The sequence below is a fragment of the Acartia tonsa genome, chromosome 14 (assembly GCF_053477335.1).
Source record: "Acartia tonsa isolate MP-2025a chromosome 14, ASM5347733v1, whole genome shotgun sequence".
In the NCBI taxonomy this organism is placed as follows: Eukaryota; Metazoa; Arthropoda; class Copepoda; order Calanoida; family Acartiidae; genus Acartia; species Acartia tonsa.
The window spans coordinates 31,721,301-31,735,343 of NC_137273.1; the positions used below are offsets into that span (position 1 = coordinate 31,721,301).

A 14,043-nucleotide genomic window follows, 5' to 3' on the forward strand; every position below is an offset into this window, starting at 1 on the left:
GAGTTGGTTCTCTAAGTTTAATGTCATATAACTCAAATTTTGTCTTTCTAGATTTAAGCAAAGCATTTGTCATAAAAGGTTCAACTTTATGAATATTTTTATTTAGTTTAACTTTTTTAAATGGGAAATGTCTTGAGTATGACTCATTAAAAATACTATAGAATTTATTATATGCATCTTGAGCACTGTAATTATTAGACACAGAACTCCAATCAGCATTTAACATATCATGTTTAAAAAAGGAAATATTTTCCTCACTAAAATTTTGAGTTTGAATAAAAACAGGACCAGACTCTTTAACTTTGTCAAGAATAATAGTTCAAGTAGGGAAATGATCAGAAATATCTGCTGTAATAATAAATGACTCAAACTTATTTTTATTATCATTGGTATAAATATGATCTATGAGAGTAGCACTTGTATGAGTGATCCTAGTTGGCAATGAGATTAATTCTAAGAAACCATTTGCAAAGCTATTTTCAAGTAGTGATCTAGTTTTATCATGTTGTTCAAATTTTAATAGATCAAAATTTAAATCCCCAATAATATAGGAAGGGTATCTGCGGCTATTTAGATCTGCTTGTAAGTCAGAGAACAAGTTGATAAACCTGTCTAACTGCTCACTTTCAGTTAGATTAGGATGTTTACAATTTGATCTATAGACGTTTGTTAGAAATATTTTATCATTTTTCCCAATACTAATCTCTAAGGTTAAACTTTCAATTATTTTTTCCTCAAATCTAGATAAAGCTTTTATTTCCTTGAATGCAATACCTTTTTTTATATATATACCAACCCCACCTCCATTAGATTGAGAATTAGTGGTTGAAACGTTAGGACCTCAACTTAATGAACCAACTAATCAAAATTCATGAAAAGTCCCAAATTTTTTAGGGTAACAAATAAGAAAACTTTGGAGACTTGTGTAAAAACAGGATAATGTTTCCTCACTCCCTGAATGGGAGCAGTATTTTAGTCATCATTCACCCTTGTACTTGTTAAACTAGTGTATATTCTTGGTGTACTAAGTGTCTGTCATTATTATTTTAGTCATCATATGTCATCGGGGATATAGTATAGGTATTCTCGTATTTATTCGAATCCGGTGGATAGGAACCGGTTCTCATCCATACGAAAAAACTATGTCTAGCATCGTATTATAAACCGCTTTCTACGAATATAAAAATGTACAATCATAAGATTAAAACCAGTTTTTTTAGCCCGTACCTTCGGCACCTTGGAGCAAAAAAACTGGTTTTAATCTTATAATTGTAAATTCTATATCCGCGGAAAGCGGTTTATAATACGATGAAGGAAATAACTATGGCATAATGAACCTGAAATTCCAGGGATATACGGATGGCACAATGAACCTGAAATTCCAGGAATATACGAATGGGACAATGAACCTGAAATTCCAGAGATATAGGGATGGGACAATGAACCTGAAATTCCAGGGATATACGGATGGGACAATGAACCTGAAATTCCAGGGATATACGGATGGGACAATGAACTTAATTCCAGGGATATACAGATGGGACAATGAACCTGAAATTCCAGGGATATACAGATGGGACAATGAACCTGAAATTCCAGGAATATACAGATGGGACAATGAACCTGAAATTTCAGGGATATACAGATGGGACAATAACCTGAAATTCCAGGGATATACGGATGGAACAATGAACCTGAAATTCCAGGGATATACGGATGGGACAATGAACCTGAAATTCCAGGGATATACGGATGGGACAATGAACTTAATTCCAGGGATATACAGATGGGACAATGAACCTGAAATTCCAGGGATATACAGATGGGACAATGAACCTGAAATTCCAGGAATATACAGATGGGACAATGAACCTGAAATTTCAGGGATATACAGATGGGACAATAACCTGAAATTCCAGGGATATACGGATGGAACAATGAACCTGAAATTTCAGGGATATACGGATGGGACAATGAACCTAAAATTCCAGGGATATAGGGATGGGACAATGAACCTGAAATTCCAGGGATATACGGATGGCACAACGAACCTGAAATTCCAGGGTTATAGGGATGGAACAATGAACCTGAAATTCCAGGGTTATAGGGATGGAACAATGAACCTGAAATTCCAGGGATATAGGGATGGGACAATGAACCTGAAATTCCAGGAATATACGGATGGCACAATGAACCTGAAATTCCAGGAATATACGGATGGCACAATGAACCTGAAATTCCAGGAATATACGGATGGGACAATGAACCTGAAATTCCAGGACTATACGGATGGGACAATGAACCTGAAATTCCAGGGATATATGGATGGGACAATGAATCTGAAATTCCAGGGATATACGGATGGCACAATGAACCTGAAATTCCAGGGATATACGGATGAGACAATGAACCTGGAATTCCAGGGATATACGGATGGGACAATGAACCTAAAATTCCAGGAATATACGGATGGGACAATGAACCTGAAATTCCAGGGATATATGGATGGGACAATGAACCTAAAATTTCAGGGATATATGGATGACACAATGAACCTAAAATTCTAGGGATATAGGGATGGGACAATGAACCTGAAATTCCAGGGATATACAGATGGCACAATGAACCTGAAATTCCAGGGATATACGGATGGCACAATGAACCTGAAATTCCAGGGATATACGGATGAGACAATGAACCTGGAATTCCAGGGATATACGGATGGGACAATAAACCTGAAATTCCAGGGATATACAGATGGCACAATGAACCTGAAATTCCAGGGATATACGGATGGCACAATGAACCTGAAATTCCAGGGATATATGGATGAGACAATGAACCTGGAATTCTAGGGATATACGGATGGGACAATGAACCTGAAATTCCAGGGATATACGGATGGCACAATGAACCTGAAATTCCAGGAATATACGGATGGCACAATGAACCTGAAATTCCAGGGATATATGGATGGGACAATGAACCTGAAATTCCAGGGATATACGGATGGCACAATGAACCTGAAATTCCAGGGATATACGGATGGCACAATGAACCTGAAATTCCAGGGATATACGGATGAGACAATGAACCTGGAATTCCAGGGATATACGGATGAGACAATGAACCTGGAATTCCAGGGATATACGGATGGGACAATGAACCTAAAATTCCAGGAATATACGGATGGGACAATGAACCTGAAATTCCAGGGATATATGGATGGGACAATGAACCTAAAATTTCAGGGATATATGGATGACACAATGAACCTAAAATTCTAGGGATATAGGGATGGGACACTGAACCTGAAATTCCAGGGATATACAGATGGCACAATGAACCTGAAATTCCAGGGATATACGGAGGCACAATGAACCTGAAATTCCAGGGATATACGGATGAGACAATGAACCTGGAATTCTAGGGATATACAGATAGGCACTAGAATCAATCAACTTAGCCAACGTTATAGCCAACATGCGAAATAGATCTAAAAAAATATATATGGGTGGCAAATAAAAGGTCGTCTTTACAACGAAGCGCTGCTCCAAAAAATCACAAAGAAATCAGGTGAAAATAACAACTATTTTTTCGAATTTTCCAGTTGTTGTTCAGCACTTGGTAAATAGTATTTGAGTCGTAAAATACAAAAATTAAAATTATCTTTATAATTAGAAATAATAGAAGTATAAACAAAGAAGACAACATACATGTCAAATCTGACAGTAAGACAAAAAAAAACATTAAGAAATTATTGAAAGTGCTTGTAAGGTGACAAAAATTAGGTACCCAAATACTGACTAATATTTGTATGTAAATCATTCTTAACAAGGATGACAACATCCATAAAAGCGAAGCACTGAAATGGTAGGACAAACAGACATTATCACTTGTATAGTGATGTCAGAACTGAATAATCAGAATATAAATATATAAGAGTCGAAGCAAAATTGTAAGTAAATTTCTTGAAAAACTGCTTGATTCAGAATAATGTTTATGGACATACTTAAATTTTTAGGACTTGATCATAGAGTTGTTTTGCTTATAATATTATATTTTGTTGTCCCAGGAATCAGTATACCAAAAACCAGATCAATCGGATAATTAGATCACATAAAAATTAGTTGTTAAAAAAGTAAAAAAATCAACATGTTTAAGATGGACGTACGGACATTCTGGTAATGATTATAGAGTTGATACGCTTTCAAAATCGTACTTAACTACTACAGGAATCACCATGCAAGTTTGAAATCGATAGGACAATTCTAACATGCCTAAATTAACGAAAAAAGCTATCCGTTAAGTACGTACGGAGGGACCGACCCTAATTATAGAAAAGCTTCGCTTTTAAAAATCCTTTACTACTTCAAGATGCTTCTAATTAATAATCTAACATTTTAGACATAGTTAATTATAGAGATATTTTATACTTATAATCTTCTTATGAATATTTATAATTAACTTCACTTACATACTTATTCTATTAATTTAAAAAATTTTAGTGTAACATTTTTTGTACTCTTCGCGCATCTTGCCAACTAACAACACTTTTGGTAGAATACCTAGCATTATAAAACAATATTTGTATTCATAACTTATATTTTAAATAACAAAATTATTTTTAAAAACAACAATCAAATAATAAGTCAGTGTAATAAATTTCGTTGTAAAAACACATAATGATAACATCCATAATTAGAAAGAAGAAGAACAATCAAGCAGATGGGAAAATGGATCATATAAATCTACACACGGTAATTGAATATCCGTCTCAACCACAGCATAATAGAGAAACAGACAGACAATGGTGAGTTGTAGAGTAGAACGTCTTATGAATCTTCAGGCAAAATTTCAGCTGTCTATCTACCCTACTCTTTAAAGGTGTTTAATTTTAATAATAACATCTTTAAATTATACTTGTATAACAATTTTTAAAAATAATATGAGGCATTTAATTCTTTTTTCATAAACATCTTTTTATCATTGATTCTTGAGACATCATCTTTTGTTATTTTGGAGGAGGAACTTTTGTCAACTTTCAGTAATTCTGGAGGAGAACTTAACAAGGGTGGGTCTTTTGGTAGCAAGGGCAGGGCAAACAATTTTTCACATTTTTCCAACAATTTTAGGTCTAGTTCATTATTGTTGTTATTGTTATTGTTGACAGAATTGTTTGTTATTGTTGTGCCACCGTTACAATTTAACATTGGAGGAGGGGGTGGCGGTATATTTGAATTTGGTGGGGGTGGTGGTGCGGTGGGTGCGTTATTCATCGGTTGGGGAGGCGGAGGGGGTGCATTATTTGTAGGTAGGGGAGGCGGAGGGGGTACATTTGCATTTTTGGGAGGAAATATATGAAATTTTGGAGGTGATGATGCTTTCATGGACTCATTTTGGCCGCCCACCGATTTTCGTCTTTCGGGTGATTTATTGGATGAAAATTTGTTGAGGTTAAAATTTAATTTACTGCTCCCGCCAAAAGCACAAACAGGTTCACTAAAATAAAATAAATAAGATTAGTTATCAAGATAACTTAGGTGGTTTTAAATCACAAATAAAATAGGAAGAGTAAAAACTAAAAGTAATACTTTTAAATGCTTTCAAACTCAAGGGATAAGAAAATAGACGATAATCTGATGAACATCCCAAATGATAATACACAAAATTATCCCTTCTGTAGATTGGGATTAGTGGTCGAAACGTTTGAACACTCAACTTAATAAACTAACCAATCAGAATTTACTAAAGTTCCTAAAAATGTTAAGCCAACGAATAAGAAAACGTTATTATAAAACTTTGAGGTCTAGTGTAATAAATAGCTCATTATCCCCTCTCTCTGTGTTTCAAATAAGTATGTATGTTGTATGGGTGTTTTAAGGGTATATGGTTCGGGTTCCAAATATGTTATAATATATTTTCAGGGTGGAATGTTGTAAAACACCTGCCATATTTAGGCATAGGCATTAAGCTATAAAAATTGAAAAGAATTTTAATGAATATAATAGATTTGAAATCTGCATAAAGTTTTAAGGATTTTTTATAAAATTCGTTTTTTATATAATTCATTATTTAAAAGCGCAAATCCAATTTAAGTTAATAAATTTTGACCAATAGGATAGGTGGATTGGAAACTACCTGCGCTCTATTTGGTTGAATGATGTACGTCACTTAAGCTTCTCCAATCAGGGCGCAGATAGTTTTCAATCCACTAATCACAGATGTCAAAATTATTTAACTTAGTTTGTATTTGCGCTTATAGATAAAGCATTATACAAAAAACGAATTTTATAAAAATTCCTTAAAATTTTATGCAGATTTCAAATCTATTATATTTATTAAAATTCTTTCCAATTTTTATAGCTTAATAGGCATAGGTTAGGTATTAATACATAAAATAAGTAACCCAAGGCCATAGAAATGACGAGAGAGCATTGAAAAAATTTTTTAATTGGTGGAAGAACCGAACACTAGCTACCTTTTTTCAAAAAATGCATAAAAAGTATGCTCCGGTAAGGAATGGTGCCTTACCTATGAATTTGAATTATATAATGAATAACTCAATGATATCAAGACGTGAAGCTTGTATAACATACACAATGTATTTTCTTAAAAAGACAAGTGTTTGCTTAAGTTTTTATGGCAATTGGAAAGGTTTTAATCATAACTTTCTTGTAGTAAACTCAAGAATTTAAAAACTTTCTAAACACCACTATTTTGGAGGCCCCAAGAGCTATACAAATAAAATATATTTAAATCCTTATACTAAAGTAACAGGATGTTTGTTTGTGTGTCTGTGTATCTGTGTGTCTGTACCGAAGGATCTCACTAACCGGCTGAACCGATCGGATTCTCCTTAACAGGGTAGATTCTCATAGGTCCTGGGAAGGTTTATAACTTTTTGGGGGGAGGGTACCACCACCCTTCCAAGAGAAATCACAATAAAATCGAAAAAAATTGAAATATTCCTGCCGCATAGTGTCGCTAGCGTATGAATGTCTCTACGTAGCGTAGTGGCGCTGCGTAGAAACATGAATTTAACAGCTGATTGACCATAGACAAATTATTTCTCAAATTAGATATTTAACATAAAAAAAAACATTTAAATGCCACTAGAGGCCTCTAGGGGCGTAGCCGCTAGTTTTTTTAATATAGGATTAAAATATTTGCTTTTTTGAAAGCTATACCTAACTAGTAGAGAATAAAGGTACTAAGAAAGAGGGGTAATCTGGCTCCACCAATAAAAATATCCTGGGAGAACTCGGCAGACCTGCTATTGGGTGAAACTGTACACATTTTGGTATGAAAGGCTTTATTTTTTTATTTCTTCCCAATAAAAAAGTCGGCTATAAACGGTCGAATTTCTTAATTAAAACCCATAGATCAATTAGTTTCCATAGCTTTCAAATTTTGTTCCGACGGGTGTTAGTGACACTACTCCTTAACTTTTTATAGATTTTTATACATTTAGAAAATAGAAAAAAATATGAAAAATACTATTAAACTTAGATAATAAAATATGAGACTATTTCCTTTCTATTTTTATATGTGCAATTTTTATTTTGAAATTAATTGTCATGCATTATTTTAAATTTTTTTATTTCGTTGGTTCATATATTTTAAGGTGTTGACGCAATAATACCCTCTAATAAAATCAAAACCCTGTATCCGAATATTAAGCATTAATTGTTCTAAATGTTGACGAGATCTTAAAGTACATACCACGCACAATCTATTTAATTTTTTAGAAGTATCTTCTGTAAACTAAAGGAATACAGTTTATACTCAGAAGTTAACATATGATATACCAGTTTTAAAAAACAATTATTCGGTATCTTTTTTTAAGATAATGTTGTAGTCTTAATTTTCTTATATAAAGTAAAAATAATAATTTTTTGTAATGTTTAAAAAATATTGTAATTACTAAAAGAATCTAATAAAATAGTTTTAGTCAATACTGAATAAACGATGATAAATCCTTTTTAAAAACTATCTAAAAGTTCCTCTTTAATTGTGACAAATTGTTTTACTATACATTATTCTTCTTGTCTCATAATTCTATTTAGTGGAGTTATAATGGAAGGACATTTAATATTTGTCCTAAATACCTATTTGGGGTGACATACAGTCAGACGAACAACCCTAATTTATAGGGAAGCTGCGCTTAAGATTCAACTACCTGAATTTATATCCACAGCAGGAGTAGAAAACTTGTTTATCTGTTGTTGTTAAATAGGTTCTTTTTATCCCTAAACAAATAAAAAGCATGAAAAGAAAAATAGAGACGATTGTTTGTATTTTTAACAGTAGTTTTTCTACTATTTCTAGCCCCTGCTGGGGCTCTAACCCTGCGGGGCCAATTGCCTAAAACTTTGGAGCAATCACCTAACCCTATATAACCTAACCTAACATAACCTATAAAAAGCCTGATTTTAAAAATACGACGAATCGCCATTTAAGGGCGTTTCCACGAAAGGGAATAATCCCGAAAAATATTAATTTAAAAAGAAGTTGATTTATTTGTAAGCTTGAGTCATAATAACTTTCAAAATAGCTTAAATATTATTCTCTACTTTTTTTTCTCCAATTCTCAGATTCCTTATTTCGTAATAATCCAAGATTCAAACTTGCATTATCATCTTAGGATTCTTGAATCCACTTCACTGCAGCATGAAGCTTTAATGAGTATTTACAATTAGGAAAATCCAAGCCAAAACATCCAGTCCCAGTCTATATTAATATTTTTATCGAGATTATGTTAAAGACATTTTAGTGATTTTAATTGATTTTAATCAATTTTATATCTATCTTATGATTTTCTCCATAAAGTATAGTGATAAGGCATCCCATTTCTAAATCATAATAAGAAGGACATTTGGATCAACTGCAGTTCACGGTAAAATATTCCTGGTAACGAATATTTCCAAAAATCTATGAATTTCAAAGGATGCTAGCTGCCAAACGGCTGAACGTACAGATCATACCCGCACACCGTTTTAAGCGGCATAAGAAGGCCTACAAATAATCTGGAATAAACATAAATAAATAATGCACAATTATCTCGCAGTGCAGAGAAATGTGCGAAAAAGACATATTTTACGCGTTTTTTCTTCAGTGAAGCTTTCCCTATGCATCATTGGATCTTGGCTATTCCAGATTATTTGTAGGCCTTATACAATATATTTTATATACTCACCCATATTCCAGCAAAATTGTTCTGTTTTTAACATCAGATATTTGCCTAATCCTTTTCCTCTGTTCAAATGATAGTCATTAAACATCTTACTTTGAATTAATGTTGGACTAAGCTCGGACATTCTGTTGAATACCTTGATTCAAGAACGTCCTGTTTTAGGGTGGGTAACGAGGGCCCAGGGGGTTTCAACACCCTTATAAAGACCTCTGGAATATAAGAAGCCTGAGCTTCAAAATAACATTTGGGGGGTATTATCAAACTTATCCGAATGCATGATACAAATACAATAGATCAAAACATTCACCTATTCATTTGTGGGCAAAATTTCTCAAGTGCCCATTCGAGCACAGAATCCCCCCACCCCCTTTCCCTTATTTTGAAATAAATTGAATATAAGGGGCTGGGGGGTAGGGCAGTTTGTTTGTTTATGTCAGGATAATTATTGGGTAATGGTTATCCAAACAGGTCAGGTATGGAAAAACAAAAGTGTTCAATAGACACTTTCAGGCGAAATTGTGTGTAGTTGAGCTTGACTCGGAAATAATATTGTTAAGCATTATCATTCCTTAAGCCAGGGTGGACAATAACAGACTCTACAAAAACAGCTTCCTCATCTGATGGCACTTTACTGAAAAAAAAACTATCTATAATTCAAAGTAGAACGATGTCTGTCTGTCTGTCTGACCGTCTGTCTGAAGCTTAAGATTTCAGCAACCACTAAACCGATTGGGCTCTACTCTTCATGGAATATACCTACTGGTCCTGTGATGGTTTTAAGCTATTTTTTTGGGGGGCGAAGCCGCTAGTTATAAATAAAAAGTTTCATTAATAACTGTTTGAACATGGTTGGGCTCTAGAAAAATAACTTTTTTTTGTCAAAGAAAGATTAGATGCGCATAAGTAAAAGAAAACTTCTAATTTAATTTCTAACTACATTAAATAATCATACATGTTACATTATTAATGAAAATATTATTACTTTGATCTTACACCAGATTTTTATGTTCTCTGATAAAGTGAAACTTGAATCAGGCTATAATAAAATTTCCCTTCTTCATCACCCGACACCGCATCCCCTCCCCTCCTACTGGACACGCACTGACCAATTAACGAGGTCTATTACCTTATTTTAGCATGACCGATAACATATGGCTTTGAAGAAAATTCCTGAGCTAAAATTAAACTCATAGGAAATTTGGCATTTGAGGATTCTAAGGCTCGTTTTCTAAAATAATAATAAAATAAAAATATTTCAATTTTGTTTGCAAATAAACTTAAAGAAAATCAAAATTTTTTACTATGTACCTATACAATGAGACAAACCCACCAAACAATTGACGGATTGAAAAACGGAGTTATAAAACAAATGTTCAGTTTTTATGACGAAAGAAAAACACAGAGAGAATATTTAAAACTCAAAGAAAATCACGTAATCTTTATATCTTTAATGATGACCTACAGACCGAAGGACAAAACAATGTATCGATTAGATGCGCATATGTCATAGGATTCTTCACTGAAAATTTCATCTGTCCAACTTCAACAGCAGCCGAGAAAATCACTTATCCTTCATAGCCTTACTGACTGAAGAACTTATTGACGGACTGGCAAAGTGAAATAGAAATTAGCTTCGCTAATACTAAAAATAGTTATACCTAATTGTATCTGACCTCGGCCATTCAGAATTTAATATTAGCATGGCCTGATTAATAATAGAGCCATAATGGTCCGGGCTAATTTCGTGGACTGGCTCAAATATAAAGTCCTCATTCATTCTATTAATTCTGAAATTCAATTTTATAATGTAATTATTTGTTTTTGACTCATTTAAAAAATCTATTAAAAAATATTATAAAAAATTGGGGAAAGGTGTTTTATCGGAAGAAAAGCTGTAATGTTGCAACAACATTTTTAAATAAAAATTAACAAAAAGAATAATTTTTTTCTTCAAGTCTTTGTTAATTTTGACTTGCGCAAATGTTGAATTTAAAATATCTTTCTTCTGATATAAGTCTATTAATACTTATGGCGGAAATTTACATGAAGGCACTTTAAATAAGGGTTCTTTATATAAAATCTTTAAAATATAAGTAAAAAAGATAATACAGGGTCATCTCAAAAAACGCCTATCTCAGAAAACGCCTATCTCAAAAAACGCCCATCTCAGAAAACGCCTATCTCAAAAAACGCCCATCTCAGAAAACGCCTATCTCAAAAAACGCCTTTTACATAAAATGCCCACTACATTTTAGAAAAATAAAGCCTAATTTATAAATAGTATTCAATAGAATAATACAATACTTGTCATTCATGATCTCTTACTTAAAACACAAATAATCAGTTACCAAATCAACCAATTAATAAACTATGTACAAATATGGATAAAATGGTAACCTAAAGAGTAGCTGCTATATTAAGAAAATAGGGAAAGTTTAAATAAATGGGAGAAAATTATTGTAGGGAGAACTCATTGGAGGAAAGAGTTTAATTATTGAAGCCCATTAAAAAGTACATCATTTTTGAATCTGATAAAAATAAGAAGGAATATAGGGATAAGACATTAAAATAACCTCACCCTATTTTTCCCCCAAAATTCATCAAATATGGAAAGTTAAATTGTTAAATAGAAAATTTTAAATTGCTTTATAAATTATAATAATAATTATTTTAAACTAATTTTTTTATTTTGAGGAACAGCTATATAATTCTGATAAATTTAAAGCATATCATACTCAATAAATATTTTGTATATTATTTGTGTATGTTAATGAGGACATAACATGAATCTAAAATTTCTTTTAAGCATGATAAAAACTAGAACAAAATTTTGTGTTTTCCAAACTATTTATCCCTTACTTACACCCTACCCAAATTTCACAACCCTATTTTGAAATTCACCCATCCAAAATTTCACAACATCTTTATTTACAAATTTACTAGGTTTAGTCATATTTACAACATTTCAACCATATATTCTGTTAATTCAAGATATTAGGTCAAATAATAAAGAAAATAAATAAGAAGTATGTTTTAATAGAGCTCATAGTTGTTCATCTTAGTGTAATAACTGAAAAGGAAACTGGGTTGTTTGCAGTAGATATATGAAATAAAGAAACTTAAAACATGAATTAAGTAGGTAAAAGTTTTTGTTATTCAGTTGTGATCAATTTTCAAAAAGCAAACCTTTAGTATGTTGTTGCTCAAAATGCTTTAAAAAATAAAAAGTGCCTAAGTAATGTACAAGATTGACATTATTCTTCAGGGATAGATATTTCAATAAGAAGATTCATAAGATTCGTTTTCTGAGATAGGCGTTTTTTGAGTATAGCCATAATACATAGAAATTAAAAACACTCATTATATACCAGATTTTATAAGATTTAATAAAATTAATTTAACACTTTTCAAATTTTAAGGGAATAATTATTTATCGCATCGTATTATTGACAGCTTTTCGCGGTTATAAAAATATACAATTATAAGATTAAAACCAGTACATTTTCATGTTCGTAGAAAACTGGATATAATACTATACGATACATGACTATTCAGTATGGCTTACAGTAATTTTCTATCTATTTCCCTATCCCCGCACCACTGGTATTATGAATCTGTTGAGGTGGAGCTTTGTGATGGTTCCCGCTCTCTTTCTCTGGAGGGTTCTAGATCTAGTTCTTCGCTCTCCACCGAGGATTCTTTACGTTCTTGTTTTAACCTAAAAAAGGATGACAACATCCATAAAAGCGAACGGTAGAGTTGTAGATCGTCAGAACTGAATAATCAGAATATAAATGTATAAAAGTCTAAACAAAATTGTAAGTAAAATATGTTGAAAAACTGCTTAAATACAGGATAATGTTTAAGGACATACTTACATTTTTAGAACTTACAGAGATGCTTCGCTAATAACATTGTATTTTGTTGTCCTAGGAATCAGTATTCCAAAAGTCAGATCAATCAGATAATTATATGACATAAAAATTTGTGGTTAAAAAAGTTAAAAATCTCAACCTGAGGTGAATTCTTAAAAAACTTTTGCCTCACTAAAATCAGTTTGCCTCAATAAAATCAGTGAGGCTCGCTAAAAATTTTAGTGAGGCAAAAGTTTATTTTAAGAATTCATCTCAGGTTGAGATTTTTAACTTTTTTAACCACAAATTTTTATGTCATAAAATGGACGTATGGACATTGTGGAAACGATTATAGAATTGCTACACTTTCTAAATCGTACCTAATTACTTTAGGAATCAACATGCCTAAATTAACGAAAAAAGCGTCTGACGTACAGACGGACGGACGTACTGACCGACCCTAATTTTAGAAAAGCTTTGCTTTTAAAAATATCAAAAGTTTCAATATATCGACTTAAAGTCTCTTAATGTCTTTTTTCCTGGTCGAAGCTTTCTCTCTGCATAATAGTTTCAAGTGTCTGAAGTTTATAGGACTAAAGATTGTCTATTTTTATTGTCTAGAAAAACGGATTTCTCATGTAATAATAAAGATAGAGAAGATATTTTCATTTGGCTGCTAATAAAGATAGACGGCTAATTTTTATAGTTTTTAAAGTTATAGTATCCATTTTAGAAATCAATGCTATCAAGAAGTAGGATATTTTGTTTAGTTCTACGCTTCTTAAAGATATTACATCCTTGTTTTAAAATCAATTAAATACCTGCAAATAACTGCAGATTCTTTATTGTTTAATATTAATGTTTTACTCCTCTTATTCCAGGATAAGCACATTACACCTAAACAACAGTTTTATTCTAATTTAAAATTAACAAGATGTCTTTTTCTCTATTTGTCTATGTGTAAAAGAGGATCGGGAATAGTCCCTTTCGTAA

At 32.3% G+C, this 14,043-nt stretch overlaps 2 protein-coding genes across 2 annotated transcripts in view; both read right to left on the reverse strand.

The window, feature by feature from the left end:
• Positions 1-4,593: 4,593 nt before the first annotated feature.
• Positions 4,594-10,987, reverse strand: LOC145306190 (N-alpha-acetyltransferase 80-like). The gene is made up of 6 exons (XM_080148196.1): positions 10,855-10,987; positions 10,323-10,424; positions 9,765-9,827; positions 9,200-9,258; positions 8,183-8,252; positions 4,594-5,502 (listed from the first exon to the last, which is right to left on the reverse strand). Exons 1-6 carry the CDS (start codon positions 10,971-10,973, stop codon positions 4,938-4,940), a joined length of 978 nt encoding a protein of 325 aa, XP_080004322.1. The 5' UTR covers positions 10,974-10,987; the 3' UTR covers positions 4,594-4,937.
• A 1,562-nt stretch (positions 10,988-12,549) lies between these two features.
• LOC145305415 (WD repeat-containing protein WRAP73-like) overlaps positions 12,550-14,043 on the reverse strand; it is a 30,845-nt gene continuing 29,351 nt past the window's right edge. Inside the window, exons 18-19 of the mRNA XM_080147033.1 lie at positions 13,872-13,947; positions 12,550-12,914 (exon numbers count right to left, since the gene is read on the reverse strand). Of these exons, the coding sequence (XP_080003159.1) occupies positions 12,803-12,914; positions 13,872-13,947 (188 nt within the window). The 3' untranslated portion in view covers positions 12,550-12,802. The remainder of the gene's footprint in view (positions 12,915-13,871; positions 13,948-14,043) is intronic.

What these genes read in the sequence shown, in the direction of transcription:
- LOC145306190 (XM_080148196.1), bottom strand. Translation starts at nt 10,973, where the DNA reads ATGAATGAGGACTTTATATTTGAGCCAGTCCACGAAATTAGCCCGGAC. An exon ending in CCGAGGTCAGATACAATTAG is followed by an intron (nt 10,425 to 10,854) that starts GTATAACTATTT and finishes TTATTATTTTAG; the next exon opens with AAAACGAGCCTTAGAATCCT. An exon ending in ATTGTCCACCCTGGCTTAAG is followed by an intron (nt 9,259 to 9,764) that starts GAATGATAATGC and finishes TCATTTGAACAG; the next exon opens with AGGAAAAGGATTAGGCAAAT.